Genomic DNA, 15,649 nt, shown 5'->3' with positions numbered 1-15,649 from the left:
TTCCCTAGTAACCCTGAGAGAGAGTCAAAAGTAGAAGGGAATCACCAAGAAAGAGAAGAATGATGATATCCAGCTCAGGACCCTGGGTTTCTTTGCATCCTTTGCCAAAGATTTCTCGTAATCAGCCTTTGCTTGCCTAATCTCCTTTGTTACTCAATTATAGACTAGCTTATATCTACCATAGGCTTCTGTGTCACCTGATAATTATAATACTTGTTATTCATACATGAAGTTCTCCGAACAGCATAGATAGGCAGCTATGAGGGCTTGTGCTGTCTCATTGATGCTTTATTGAACATTTACTTGAAAAGATAGGGAGGTCATAATTCCAACGTAAAAGGCAATGCAAGACAACACAGGCGCCTCCGTAGCCAGGTGGGAAGGAGCAGCAGTGTGTAGCACACGCTTCTTGATTAGACCGGGGGTTTGAGCCCGTCACCACCAAATACGGAGGATGCGGAAAGGTCAGGGAATGACCACCGCATATCCTGGAGCAATATGGCCTTAGTTGCTAATGCTCCTAAAAACCAAACAAACAAGCAAGACAACATTGGAACAGTGTGTTCAATTGTGGTCTTGGTCAAGTATGGAAATCTGTACCTAAAAAAAGTGAGGGGGGGGGGCAGAGCTTACTGAAACAGTTCAAAGATGGGCAAACACACCTGGTGAGATCAGATGACAGTACAAGAAAAAGACTGAATATGTGGGCTATGGTACTCAAACTATGCACTTGGAGAAGAAAAAACTGAAGTGTACAGGACTTGTAAGAGGAGAAAGTCAAATGAATGAGGGTGAAACTTTCACCATTATAAATTATTCTAAAATTAAGGGCCATAAATTCAAATTATTGGAGAAAACATTTCTTTTTACCAGTGAATTGTTAATTACTGGAATAAATTGCCTTTGTGTAGGGTTGAGGTTGAAGGCGTTGGGAGATTCAATGGTCAGCTGGATAATCAGCAATGTAAGAAGGGAGACAAATAGGTGGTTTATTTATTTTATTATTTATTTATGCAGCAAAAGCCTCGGGCTTCCTTGCATCACATGGCTAAAACTAACATATTTGATTCAATGCCTTCCTCACTCAAATTTATTTGCATTTTTGTGGGCTCTTGTTTTAAGTGATCATGCTGTATTTTCTTGTTATGCATATATTACCTTTCAAGGCAATCTGCATGTTGGGAAAGATGAAAAATGGAATAACTCAGAGAGAACCCCCTGCCCACCTGAGATCAGCTAATTGCAGCTCTGATTGAAGGGATCTCTTTAAGAATTCATTTTTGTTGACGAGATTCAAAACCAGATCTCTCAAAACAAATAACAGAAAAACCCACGCTTTTGTGAAGGATGTATTATCTACTAATAGTGGCCATCATCAAGTACTGAAGCAGCCATTAATACAAGATGCTGTGATGAATTGTTAGTTGGTAAAATACTTTAATTACTTACTTACAATTAAAATAAATGATTTTCATACAAATTCCATGAGTGATATATCTCAATGTCCAACTACTATCTGCTCATGTTGAGATTGCTGTGTGCTCTTCAAGATGTGTTACCTACTGCCTTCACAAAACATGCAAGCAGCCACTACATTACATTAGCAAGACTAAATGTCCTTCCACAGGTGATGATCCACACAATGTATAGAGGCCTGGCATGTGTCAATTAGAACACCTTCACGAACAGCACCACACTGTCTCTCCTTCACTGCAATGGCGGCGTACAAGGATAAAGTAGCATCTCCACACACCCTTCAAAATTTGTAATGATCATAAGTTCCACTTATACTGCTTGTGCAGAACACCTCAGAAGGCAGAAAATGAGAAATGGTCTTTACAAGACGAAGGCTAAATGGCATTAACACATTCTAAAAATTTTTGTTCCATACCATTTTAATCCCTTGTTGATAAGCATCTGACTTAGGATTATATTACTTAACTAACTTAGGATTAAATTAAATGCCTTAGACATTTCATTTAGTATAAACCATCCTATTTAGTAATGTAGTGTTTACATAGTTCAAAATACAAGTATCATATTTCTATTTTATGTGTATTAAGCAAACTCTGCTTTATATACATTCTGAACCTAGTCAAATATCTTTAGCATTACACACAATACAATTATTTTCTCCAACAATTTGCTTCCTTAATCCGTTGATTATGCAGATTAAACAATGAAACTAAAATGATGAAAAAAAAAAAAAAAAATCACTTTCAAATAGTAAAACAATACTTCTCTATATAATACTTATTTCATTATAAAGGAAATTGAAGAAACTGCAGCCCTTGAAGTTTTTTCTAAGTTCTAATATTTCAATTTTACGATTAAACATAACGATTAACATTTCAGTAAGGGGAAAAATACGATATCTATTAAAGTTAAGCAAAGCTGTCAGCTACAAGAATACAAGTTATGAATTAATATGTTAAAATTAAATGAACTTCTAAAAACACTTGCCTCCGTAAAAATGGGAATTAGCAGCATTTGGATCCAGCCTGTTGCCTGAAGCCAAAGAACCATAATTTTCATTTAGTGGATCATAATCAGCAATGGAACCAATTCTACGGGAGGGAGGGGTGTTAACTAAAAGCAAAAAGCCAAAATAAAATAAACAGAAAAATAAAATGGGGATTAAAAAAACAAAAGATGGAATAATAAGGAAACAAAAAAAAAAAAAAAAAAAAAAATCATCATGCATACTAAGGGGACAGTAATCAGGAGACTTTTTGGCAAGCTTTGCAACATATTTTGATAATTACCTTATCAAAATACCAGCCTCAAACAAATTATGCAAAATTTTAACCTTCCAGTGTATTCCAGGAATGCAAACTGCATTAGTAATGTAATAAAGAAACGAAAAATTCTATTTATTGAAATATGTATCATCTATTTAGATCTACTGCCATAAAATATATAATGTTCTAATCAAAATACACCAAAGCCCACTGAAGTAATGTGACCCATATCTCAATTTTTTTTTTTTTTTTTATATTACAAAAATAATGAATACCAAAAATTAACCTAGCATGATGAAACGTATACAGAATTCCCATAAGCTTTAATTTTAGTACTGTCAAGAATTCGAAATATTCAAACAAAATTACTAACAAATTGGTTAAGGATTTATTCATTAACATATTTTAAAACACTTTAGTATACTATATTTTGAAGAAGGTGATTAATGCATGCAATCACATGTTTCACTTGCATGACCGAATACATAGATGCACAGATTACACCTAACTTATTTTTTTTTCTCCATGAAATGCTATTCTGGTATTATTAAAATGAAAAATACCTAACACAGTTAATAAATAAGAGCAAATACCTGAAATAGGTATTTGCTCTTACAGTCCTTGCAATTCAGGAGCAAAAAACAATTTGACATTTGAAAGAAGCAAAAGACTGTTTATATATCATCACACAGAGTGTGCACTGTATAGGGATTAGCATGTTGAAAGCACACCTACTTTAGGACCCCACATAATTTGAGTGTCACACAACAAGGCTAATTGATATGTATTACACTGACAATTAATGAGAGAAATTAATGAGAAAGCAAATCATCAATAATCACAAAATATCACTAGGTCAGAACAATCTAAGTAAGGATACAGTTCGCTTACATGGCCAAAAAATCTGAAGTAATACAATTAAAACATTTGAATTAAATTATTTTATGGAAAATATAGGTATTCCTCATTTATTCAAGAAAATCACCTGTTCTAAAAAAATACTTTTCAATTAGAACATGGGTAATAATGATAAAATACACTCCCAACTTACACCTTTTGACATATAACATCATAAAAAAGTTCAGCTGCTAAAGTATTATTTTGTGATAACAGTATGTACACAACCTTACAAAAATCTGGAAATCTGCTAACCTTCCACTGCTCCCACCATCAATTTAACAATGACACTTGCGCTGCATCTGTGAGCCACTCCCTTATGTTTTAATTATAAAAAGTTTATTATTTTTTTATTGAAGTGATTTATTAATTATGATTTGCTAAATGCATTTACAAAATATCATCAAACAAAAATAAATTAGGGAAACCAATTCATTTCATTCAAATTAGGGAAACCATCACATTTCATCTAGCAGATGAAATGTGAATGTCTGTATTTTAGTCAGCTGCAAATCCAAAGCTCTATGGAAATATTAAACTTCTGTCACTGGTATTTCACAGCTGCCAAGTGGGAATGGGAGTTTACTACAAGAAGGTCAAGCCTTCTGTTCACTTGCTATCTATTTTAAAAAGTGATGTCAGTCAGATGCCATCTAGCAGCTGAAGGTTTTTTATTATTAATTTCCAAAAACAGTAAAATGCCTTACATGTGTAAATAAAAATAAACATAATAATATTAATCAATAATAATAACATAAATAAAATTAGGAAATATAGATTCTATATTATCTCTATACATAAGAGATAATAAAAGAACAAAAAAAAAGTAAGTTAATTAGAAGAGAAATAAATCACAAATTCACTGATTGGGCATAATTTTCAATATCTATCCCCCCATTTAATAGTAAACACCACTAGTAACTTCTTATGCTCTCCACAGTTGTGGTAGTTGATAATTTTTTTAATATTAGCATTAGTAGAGGCACATGATGCAAGAAAGCGAGTTTACGCAGAATCAGCCAAAAATAAAAGAAACCACTCCCATTTCACCCCTCCGTTCATTCGAAATACCTGTCCAGCTGAGCCTTAAACTTATTTAGGCTATCGACTTCCACAACAAGGGATGGAAATGTGTACCACCAACCAACTACCCGCTGGCTAAAGGCAAATTTCCACACATCTATCCTACATCTGTCTTTCCTCAATTTGAATTTATGCCCTCTCGGGTGATTATTCTGAGCAAGAGGAAGAATCCCATCAGCATTGAGCATGCTCAAACCATTCAAGGCTCTATACACCTCTATCAGATCACCTTGCTGGTGCCTAGTCTCCAGACACCGTAATTTGCAAAATTTAAGCCTTTCTTTGTAAGAGCAACCCTTTGTTCCATTCACTAATCTTGTTGCCCTTCTCTGTACTCGTTCCAGCAGCTCTACATCCTTCTTGAAATTAAGCCTCCAGACCTGCATACAGTACTCAAGGTGTGGCCTGACCATTGCCTTATGCAAGAGAATAATCACCTCCTTATCCCTGCTAGAAAAATTCCTGGATATCATTGACAAGACACCATGAGCTAAGCTTGCAGCCCATCTGCACTGCTCAGAAAACTTCATATCTGCCTGCACCCCAGATCCTTTTCATTCTCCACCACTGTCAGTATAGTACCACAGAGTTGATACGTTACTCTGGGGTTACTGTTTCCCATATGTAGTACTTTACATTTGTCAATGTTAAACTTCATTTGCCATCTCTCAGCCTATCTGTTCAACCTTTTCAGATCCTGTTGCAGCAGCATACTGTCAGTAGTGTCCTTAACAACCATGCCAACCTTTGTATCATCTGACAACCTTTGTATCAACTTGGACTTTAAGCTTGATATACCATCATCAATATCATTTATAAATACAGAAAACAACAATGGACCCAACACTGAACCCTGAGGGACTCCACTAATAACATTAGTCCACGATGAGCAATTATGTTATGTTATTTGGTTTTTAGGAGCATTAGCAACTAAGGCCATATTGCTCCGGGATATGCGGTGGTCATTCCCAGACCTTTCCGCATCCTCCGTACTTGGTGGTGATGGGCTCGAACCCCGGTCTAATCAAGAAGCGTGTGCTACGCACTGCTGCTCCTTCCCACCTGGCTACAGAGGCGCCACGATGAGCAGTGTCCATTGATTACTACTCTCTGTGTTCTCCCCCTCAACCATCCCTTTATCCATAGCAGCAATTTACCTCCAATGCCACACTGCTCCAATTTGTGCAGCAGTCTTCCATGTGCAACAGTATCAAAAGCCTTTCTAAGATCCAAATATATAATATCAAAGTTATTCCCTGCATCCAGTTCTTTTGACTACATCATAGTATCCAATCAAATTGGTCAGGCAAGACCTTCCTTTAACAAAACTATGCTGTGTCTGAGCTATAACAGAATTCTTGTCTAAATGATCCTGCAGTGCTTCTTTAACCAGCGCTTCCATTAATTTTCCTGGAACAGAAGTTAAACTAACAGGTCTATAATTACTTGTTTCAGCCTTTGATCCTCCTTTGTGAATTGGGGCCAATATTGGTTCTTTAATAAGAAATATCAATATTAAGTAATAAAATAATGAAAGTTAAAGTAAAAAATCAAAATTTAAACAGTTTTAAAGTTATGATGATGACTAAGTGGTCTTGTTGAACACCCCATACAGACTAGAGAACAAATTAAAAAATAAAAGAGAACTTAAATCAACTGAGTGGGATGAGTCTCATATTCAAAGTTTCTATTATTTATTTTATTATTTTTTTTACTTAAGAGTAAACATCACTTATAAAGCATTATACTCTTAAGAATACTACCAATTAATTTTTTTCCTATTGGTTCTTATATAGAAAAGATCAATATTAAAAGAGTCTAAATTGAATGTTCTATTGAAAAAGTCAAATTTTAAATAATGAGTTCTGAATTTATGAAGAACGAATGTTGGTTTAGGATGTCTTAGTGGTGTAGACAGACCACCATATTTACCGGAGAACAGTTTACAGAAGAAGAATAAATGAAGAAACTTACAATCTGCTCCAGTTTTTCTTTGATATAGAGTAGATAAGCTGAAAAACTTGCACCGTTCATCACAGGATTTCATTTCAAATTTTAATTTAGATTTATATATATCAGAAACTTGATCATGGACCTCTGAACCTGCACCAGTTGATTAATTAAAAATATAGTACTAGAGGCCCAAACCTGGAAGTCATGATAATCTAGTGAATACGATCATACAAGTGTTCCAAGAGAGTATTACGAATCAGACCCACTGTTGTAGTATAAGCTGTTTTTAATAGTTGGAAACTGATGAAATCAAAGGATTCTTTTTAGGAAAGCTACTGTTTTTGAAGCACTGGCAGTAATTTTGTCTATCTGTTTAAGTTTTCATTAGAGGAAAAAATAATTCCCAAATCCCTTTTTCTTTTTTTAAATATCCTCTATTATATGATTGTCCAATGCATAATTAAAATCAAACGTATATTTTTTACAGCAGTCTGACACAGACATGGAACAGTATTTTTCAAGGTTAATAGATAAATCATTATGTTTGATCCAAAAGTAATTTTTTTTTTTGTCCCTATTCCAGTATAATACAATCATGAATAGAACAAATCTCTTTGTAGACTTTCAAATCATCAGCATAGGTGAGTAATTTAAAATTAGATTCCTTCAAACATTCCTGAATATCAGTTAAAAAAAAAATTATATCAAGTAGCAGTAGGACCCAAAGGTGAACCCTGAAGCACACTCCTTTGAATGAGAAAGAAGGAAGAGTATGTACCCCCATCCCAAGTAACTATTTTGTCTATCAGAAAAAGTTCTACATTACAAGATATGCTTTGCTTACCACCCCCATGTAATTTAGCTTGGAACAGATTACAGCTACCAAAGGCTTTCTTAAGATCAAAAATTATGATATCCATATGTTTTTTAACACATTTCTATCAAGTATATTATTAATGTCAAATTGCAGAGAACCAAAACTAATTACAGTGGATCTCCCATAAAAGAAGCCATGATGGACAGATCCAATTTTGTTAGCTGTGAGTTATCTTTTACTGTGTGAAAATATAATAGTCACACAGTAAACTGTGTGAATATTATATTTTCAATGATCTTACAAAGGGGGTTTTGCTTTGAGAATATGGGACAAAATCTTTCCCTTCTTTTAGAAGTGATAGTTGTCATTTTTAATTTGGATAGGAACATTCCTTGATTAAACACAACTTATATTAGATGTAGCAATTGCTGATGGAGAACCAACAAACCGATATTTCCAGAAGGCCATTGGAATTTCACATAGACTGTGGAAATAATTTAGAGAAACTGTTCATTGCAACTAGTAAAGTATTATAACCAATTTCAAAACAGGACAGTAGGTCATCAGAAGAGTTCAATTAAATATAGTTTAGGATTATTTTTTTGGTTATGGTCATAAGCACATTTTAGAAAAATGTTTATTAAATTCCTCAACCCTTATATTATCAAAATATGTAGATGGTTTGTATTTGTTTTTTCCTTGTTGCCAATATTTCCAAAAGAGAAACATACCTTTTCTATATAGTACAGCATTCTGTATACTATTTAAGTATTTAGTGTAAGCAATCTTAACTTCATATTTCACTGGTTTTCTAAAGATGGAATAAGCTGAATAGAAAGAAAAGTTGTTTGAGCTTTTATTTTTATCACGTTTTTTCTTTTTTTAATTAATTATTCCTTCTCATTTATTTCAGGTTTTAGTGACTGATTTAGTGGGAACACTGAATTTGATAATCTAGTGAATACGATCATACAAGTGTTCCAAGAGAGTATTACGAACTTGTAATTTTAAATAAGCTTTCCAGTCTCTTGCCATATATTTTTTTCTTATGTTATCCCATGGGACTTTATTAAAATTATATACACATTCATTGCTTGATTTGTTCGAGCATTATATTGTACTTGCAGTGGTTGATTGTCAAAAGAGAAGGAATTAGGAGTGTATGATACTTTTATGTCAAAATTATTAAAGATTAAATCCAATAATCTATATTATATCCAGTTGATAGAGTACATTGTTTAAAAATTGAGTATCAAATATACATTTTAGCTGTTTAGACAAAGATGAAATATGATATTCATATTATGAATATCATATTCAAACGATACATTAAAATCTCCAATAACTAAAATTTTAGACTGAAAATTGGAGGAGATGAGAAGAAATTCAGACTGTTGTTCTAGCCTTTCTAGTAATGCTTTGCTAACTCAGGGAGCTAAATAAAATTCAAATGAAGGATGATATTGCCTATTTGACAGCACATCTTAGTGTATGACCCTCTAATATCATTAAAAAACTGGTTTCTAAAATATAAAATTTTTTTTTTTTTTTTATGAAAACCCCAAACACAACATGTATTAGAACCTATAGTACTTAGTATCATGCACGGGTTGGAGGTTGAGAAGATGAAAGGAGATATTTGTTGACATTAGATGAACTTCTGTAGAATAAAATTTTTAAGAAATACGTATGAAGGAAGGTTGTTCCAGAAAACGGCAGTTGAATGAATAAACGAGGAAGATGAAAAGTTGGTTCTGCGAGTTTGAAGTTGGACAGAAAATGGATGCTGGCTGGTGACAGCACATATTTGGACTGTTTTGAAAGAGAGACCGGGCATTATATACAGGTGACCCCCGCTTAACGCTGATCATTCGTTCCGGAAAAACAGAGCGCTAAGTGAATCCGGGCTAAGCAAGCGCTGCTTTCCCATAAGGTAACATATGTATTTATGAGCTGCGGTCAGTGCCATAGGATATTTCCTAATGAATAATAAACAGTAATGAAAAGATGCACAAATGTTGGTCAAAATATTTAATATTCAAATATTTGCACATATAAAATATTCTGCATTGCATACGTATAATTATGTGGTAACTACTTGCGTATCAAAAGTAAATTTAAAATTCCAATTAAAATAATGAATTTAATTTAATTGATGAATTTAACATGAAAAATGTGTGGATTTTGAGTTGAACTTTGGCCCTCTTCCAAATAAACTAAAAGGGGTATTAATTTTAAATCCCCCGCAGCGTTAAAACCAACAATAAAGTCAACCAATCCTTCACCGCTTTGAAACCTGGCATGTTTTTTTCTTCTTTCAATATGAAACTTCTTTTAGGCATTCGTTTCCACAAAAGTCCTGCTTCAGCTATGTTAAAAACTTGTTGAGAAGTATAACACATAATACCCCTCTTCAATAATTTTAACAAAAGTTCTTTTTTGAAAGTTTCAGCTCCTTGATCTGCACTTGCAGCTTCTCCCTGGATTTTAAATCTATTCAACCAGCCCTTACCAGTTTTAAATGGTTCCACATTTTTTTTTTTTTTTTTTTTTTAGGCGAGTTTTCTTCAGATCATCATATTGGCTAATCTCTTTCTCTCTCTTTTTAATATTTAACTTAACTGAATTCTGCATTGGAATATTATCCTCAATAAAATCCTTTCCATTTCAATCCTAATAGCCGGCCTAGTCCTAGTTGCTTGCAGTGGAACAGCTATCTTTCCCGCTGCAAAAATTAATTCTTTATTTTTTTATAATTGTTCTTACAGTTAAAGTTGCAAGTCCTAAATTATGGCACACATCCGTTTGTCGTTGACCGGAATCGATTTGCTTCAAAACGTCTAATTTACTTTTCAAATTCAGTCTTTTTCTTACATTTATAGTCTTCGTACTGCGCCCAGACGTTGTTGCTTTTTCATTCCTATCAGTCATTATTAGCTCTTTGAAAATGTAACTGCATTGGTTGAATTAATTACGATACAATGTTCAAGTAAACTTTCCGTTACGCACGATGTCTAATACTCTACTGAGTGATGACTAGACTTCAGATAAATGCATATAATGCAAATATTATAAACAATATACTCGATCATTTTTTAAAATGTTGATTGCGTAACTATGTTACAAGTCACTGTACTGAAACTAAACTAAATTAGCGTGCAAGAAAATTTTACTGAGCGCGCGAAAATTTCTCAAGTCGGCGTGGGAAACGTTTTAATGCTGTTTTGCTATTCATTTTCAAGCTATCGACTCCATCAAATGAAACGATTTCGTTAATATGTCAAAAATGTAATCTGTAAAAGAGCGTTATAGTGATCTGTGACAGCGTTATAGTCAGATACGGATTATAATATAAGAACAGCGTTATAGCGAATCAGCGTAAAGCGAACCACGTTATAACGGGGGCCTGCTGTAAGCCAATTCAGAAGAATAGTGCCCATGGAAGTATCTGAAGAAAAGGTATGCAGCAGTCACAGTATGTCTATGAGACAGACTGGGGGGAGGGAGGGAGGGAGAGAGAGAGAGAGAATGTTAGAGATGAGTCATTAATTAACCTAACTGGCCTCGTCTGAATGGAATCAAGAAACGCAAAGAGAGGTTTTGGGGGCACTGCCCCAGATGTAGGTACAATTTTCCATGTTAGGGCAGAACTCTTTATTTTGAGTTATAGATTCATTAACTCCTGAACAGTTATCAGAATATTTATACTTTAACTGCTATTTTGCAGATTTATCATTTATTCTTCCAGTACCAGTTTTATTTTAAAAAGGTTTTTGAGTGATATAATTATTGTATGTTTTTTTGTCTATTGAATCTAAAAGTTTGTATGTATACTCTAATGACTCTGAGTACAACAAACAATTGTACAGGGAAATGAGTGGGCCAGTAAATCAGAATGTCTTATAATGGAGGATTTTAACTTCCCAGATCATGACTGGAACTTATGGATTTGTCATTTGCACAATGGCAAGACTTTTATGGATTTAATGCATGATTATTTTCTGCAGCTACATGTTCGAGAGGCAACCAGAGAGAGAGAAATACTCTTGATCTGGTTATCAGCAGAGATTATTCGTGCATTAAGAATTTGCAGATTAAGAAATACAGTTCAAGTTTTATGCCTAAATGAATGTCAGATGAACTAATGAAACTTGTGGCAGAGAAGAAAAATGGGATGTATATAAATTATCGGGCAACACAGAGAAGCCTATGGTACATATAAGCTAGTCTGTAATTAAGTCACAAAGGTGGTTAGGGCAAGCGAAGGCAGATTACGAGAAATCTTTGGCAAAGGATGCTAAGAAAAACAAGGGCTTCTTTACTTATATAAACTCTAGAAGGAAGAGGATGAATCAGATTGGTCCACTTCATATAAATGGTTCAACAATCGATGTTCTTGTTTATACTCTGGCACAACCACCAGTTGGCAGTGGAGTTTACAATAAATCAATCAATACAAATGTTAATTGTATTTAGCAGTCATGGGCTTGAACCCTGGTTCTTTAAAAGAGCATGTGTTACTGCACTTGTTCTCCTGACCACTCAGCTACGTTTCTGCTCAGGCAGCTAACAAACAATAAGTATTTTGCATCTACATTCACACATGAGGAATTCTTTAGGGAAGTAGAGGACAAAAGCTTATTAAACACTAACAGGGAGCTTAATGATTTTTTAATATCTGAGAACAAAGTGGAGGAGAAATTGAAGTTAAACATAAGAAAAGCACCTGGGGTGGATGGGACCTATCCAGTTATATAGAAGATGGCAAAGGAAGTAAGCAAACCTTTAGCCTTAATTATGAGAGCATCCTTGAGGGGAGGTCCCCAAGAAGTGAAGATGTGCAAATGTATCCCCAATTCACAAAGAGGGATGAAAGGTTGATGCGGCTAATTACAGACCTGTTAGTTTAACTTCTGTTCCTAGGAAAATAATGGAGTCACTGGTTCAAGAAGCATTGCAGGATCACCTAGACAAGACTGCAGTAACAATTCAGAACAGCATGGGTTTATTAAGGGAAAGTCTTGGCTGACAAATTTGATTGGATACTATGATGTGGTTACAAAGGAACTGGATGCAAAAAATAATTTTGAAATCATATAATTGGATTTCAGGAAAGCTTTTGATACTGTTGCACATGGAAGGCTACTGTACAATTTGGAGCAATATGGTATTAAGGGCAAGTTGCTACAATGGATAAAAAGGTGGTTTGAGTGAGAGAAGACAGAGTGGTAATCAATGGAGGCTGATCTTCATGACTTAATGTTATTATTGGAGTCCCCGCAGGGTTTAGGGTTAGGCCCACTACTGTTTTGTTTTGTACATTTATCAATGATATTGATGAAGGTATATCAGGCTTACTGTCCAAGTATGCAGATGACACAAAGGTTGGCAGGATTATTAATGACAGCAATGGCAGTGTGCTAGTGCAACAGGATCTAGAAATGTTGGGTAGATGGGCTGAGAAGTGGTAAATGAAGTTTAACATTGACAAATGCAAACTACTGCATATGGGCAGAAGGAGACTGCCATGATATTGCACTACATCAAATAAGTAATGCTTCACCAATGGAGAAGACTATTGTTACTTATTCTGAGCACATACCACCACTCATACAGCAGTTTCAAAGCTTGTTGGTTTCTCCTTAGTGGGTGGGCAGCTACCCTGGTGTTGTAATGATCAGAACTCAGTTGTGAAGTATAACTCCACAATATGAAAGATGCCTGATGGTGTGCAACTGGTTATAAGACTGAAAACCTTTTAAGGCTAAAGCCTCATATTGCAAGCAAGTTTACTGACGTATAAGTTGGTGCTATTGCATCATTTAAGTATATCTCATATTATGAATACCTTCACAGTGAGTTGCCATGATGTTGCACTACCTTGAATAAGTATCACTTCACCAACGGAGAAGTCTATCTCAGTGGATACCACCACCCAGATGACACCATTTCAAAGCTTGTTGGCTTCTCCTTGGTAGGTGGGTTGGTTCAATGCCAACAAGATTCGAAATGGTGTAGTCTGGGTAGTGGTATCCGCTAAGATAGTCTTCTCCATTGGTGAAGCGTTACTTATTCAAGGTAGTGCAATAATCATGGCAACTATTTGTGAAAGTATTCATAATATGAGATATACTTAAACGATGACAATTATGTACTACTTCAGTAAGTTGCTGCATAAAAAAATAATTGCTCTGAACATGATGCTTTAGCCCTAAAAGGTTTTCAGTTATGACTATTACTTAATTTTGTCCATGGAAATACTAAATGGTATACCTTTATTTTCCATATATATATATATATATATATATATAGAATCAAATTACTAAAGCGTAGAACTGTGATGTTATATTTACTAATGCTATAATTACTAAAGCATAGAACAGGGATATTATATGATAATATTAACCAATCGGATTAATGCCATCAGCGATAGAACATTACATCCCTCGTTATGCTGTAAAGAAACAATGTTAAAATGTAGAGGCCATACTGTCGTTTAAAAACACGAAGCAATCCATGAACTAACCGGACCCTAGGGAACAATGGTTAAACATAAATATGATTGAGTATAAATTTTATTGAGTTTAATATTTATGTTTAATCATTGTTGCCTAGGGTCCTGTTAGTTCATGGATTGCTTCGTGTTTTTAAATGACAGGACGGCCTCTACATTTTAACATTATTTCTTTACTATATATATATATATATATATATATATATATATATATATATATACACACACACACTTTTTTTCTTTTATGTTGAAACCATTTTGCTCTGAATTGTAGACAGAGCGAAAATGAAAGATGGGCAAAAGTAACCTTATGAGTATATATTATAAATAGTGCATTTATATTTTACCATCTTATATTAATTAGTTTCATCAATGATGATTCTTTCTTTTGGTGGCTGTGGCAGAAAATACCGAACATCAAATGAAAATATAATAATTAAATACAAAAACAAATGATAAAACTCAAAGTGTTACTAGAAATGAACCACAGCAAAAAAAAAAAAAAAAAACCCAAGCTTGCTAACATTTATAAGATAACATCATAAAGAAAAGGCCACTCCTGCTCATAGTCAAGTACAAATAAAGTTATTTTCACATCAAATTGATATCTCATACAGTGATGCAGCAGAATGATTCCAGCTGGATTACAAGATTCCCACTGAAATTCTAGGTACAATACCCATAAGAATCAACATTTCATATATAAAATGAAATGTAAAATTTTAAAAAATTTTGATTTAAGAGGGGAAAAAATTAGAGGAAGCTTAAATCAGAGTTTCACTGTATACAATGTGCAGAAAGATTAAAGATATTTAAGCATTTTGCTAACAGTGAAATCAATGTAATGAAATTTAGTGGTCTGAAATGACTTGAATTCATCTCCGCATACCCCCCAAAAACCTGTCAACGAAAACTATACCCTGGAGGATTTTGTTAAGTAGAACATGAACAGAGTGGAGCAAAAAATGGAAACAAATTAAAATTCTAATTACCGCACAAGTAAAAATTAACTTCTAATTGGTAAAAAATAAAACAACTTTATTCACTTTTAAATGTGCTCAAACCTTGAGTTAATCATTATTTTGATAATGGCATTTGCACTGTATTATAAAAAGGGATAGCTTTAAATATTTATTTAAACTTGGAGCTTCCCAAGAAGCCCTAAGTTTAAATAAATATAATAAACAAAATAAAAAAAAAGTCTAGAAACATAATACAAAATAAACCTAGAACATACATTTTATAATAGAATAAGGAAACCAAGATTTACTTTTCATACAAAAAGGATGAAGGTTCTTTTACTTTACTTATATCAATAAAAGCTTCATTTAATTATCGAAGACTTAATTATGCCAAAATTTTTAGCAGAAAGTAATCTTTAACTATGAACAGTAACTGCAAATAATTACTGCATATAGATTATTAGGCTTGAAAGATTTTTTTTTTTTTTTTCTGTCTTCAAAACAAAATGTGCTCATCAATGCTGAAGACAAGTTTGAGCCATTTTTACACTCTTTCATATTTCTTGTTGCACAACAGAAGAAATGAGACAAGCTGAAATGAATTTATATGAAATCCTTAAATTACTAATGTAATAAAAATAATATCCAGAAGTGATGTAGTTAGTTTTCAACATTCAATTTC

At 33.7% G+C, this 15,649-nt stretch overlaps 1 protein-coding gene across 7 annotated transcripts in view; it reads right to left on the bottom strand.

The window, feature by feature from the left end:
- Lasp (LIM and SH3 domain protein Lasp) overlaps positions 1-15,649 on the bottom strand; it is a 280,500-nt gene that overhangs the window by 79,019 nt on the left and 185,832 nt on the right. For 4 of the 7 annotated variants that reach the window (XM_090388896.1, XM_090388900.1, XM_090388895.1 and 1 more), the window contains one exon: positions 2,464-2,589. The exons of 2 other annotated variants lie outside the window; for them this stretch is intronic. In XM_090388896.1, coding sequence (XP_090245022.1) covers positions 2,464-2,589 — 126 coding nt within the window. The remainder of the gene's footprint in view (positions 1-2,463; positions 2,590-15,649) is intronic. One more of the 7 variants, XM_090388898.1, reaches the window with a different exon arrangement.

This window comes from Mastigoproctus giganteus, chromosome 14 (genome assembly GCF_048544385.1).
Source record: "Mastigoproctus giganteus isolate SK-2022 chromosome 14, ASM4854438v1, whole genome shotgun sequence".
Classification (NCBI taxonomy): Eukaryota; Metazoa; Arthropoda; class Arachnida; order Uropygi; family Thelyphonidae; genus Mastigoproctus; species Mastigoproctus giganteus.
The sequence above is the reverse complement of the archived record's forward strand: the minus strand, read 5'-3'. Positions and strand labels throughout refer to the sequence as shown.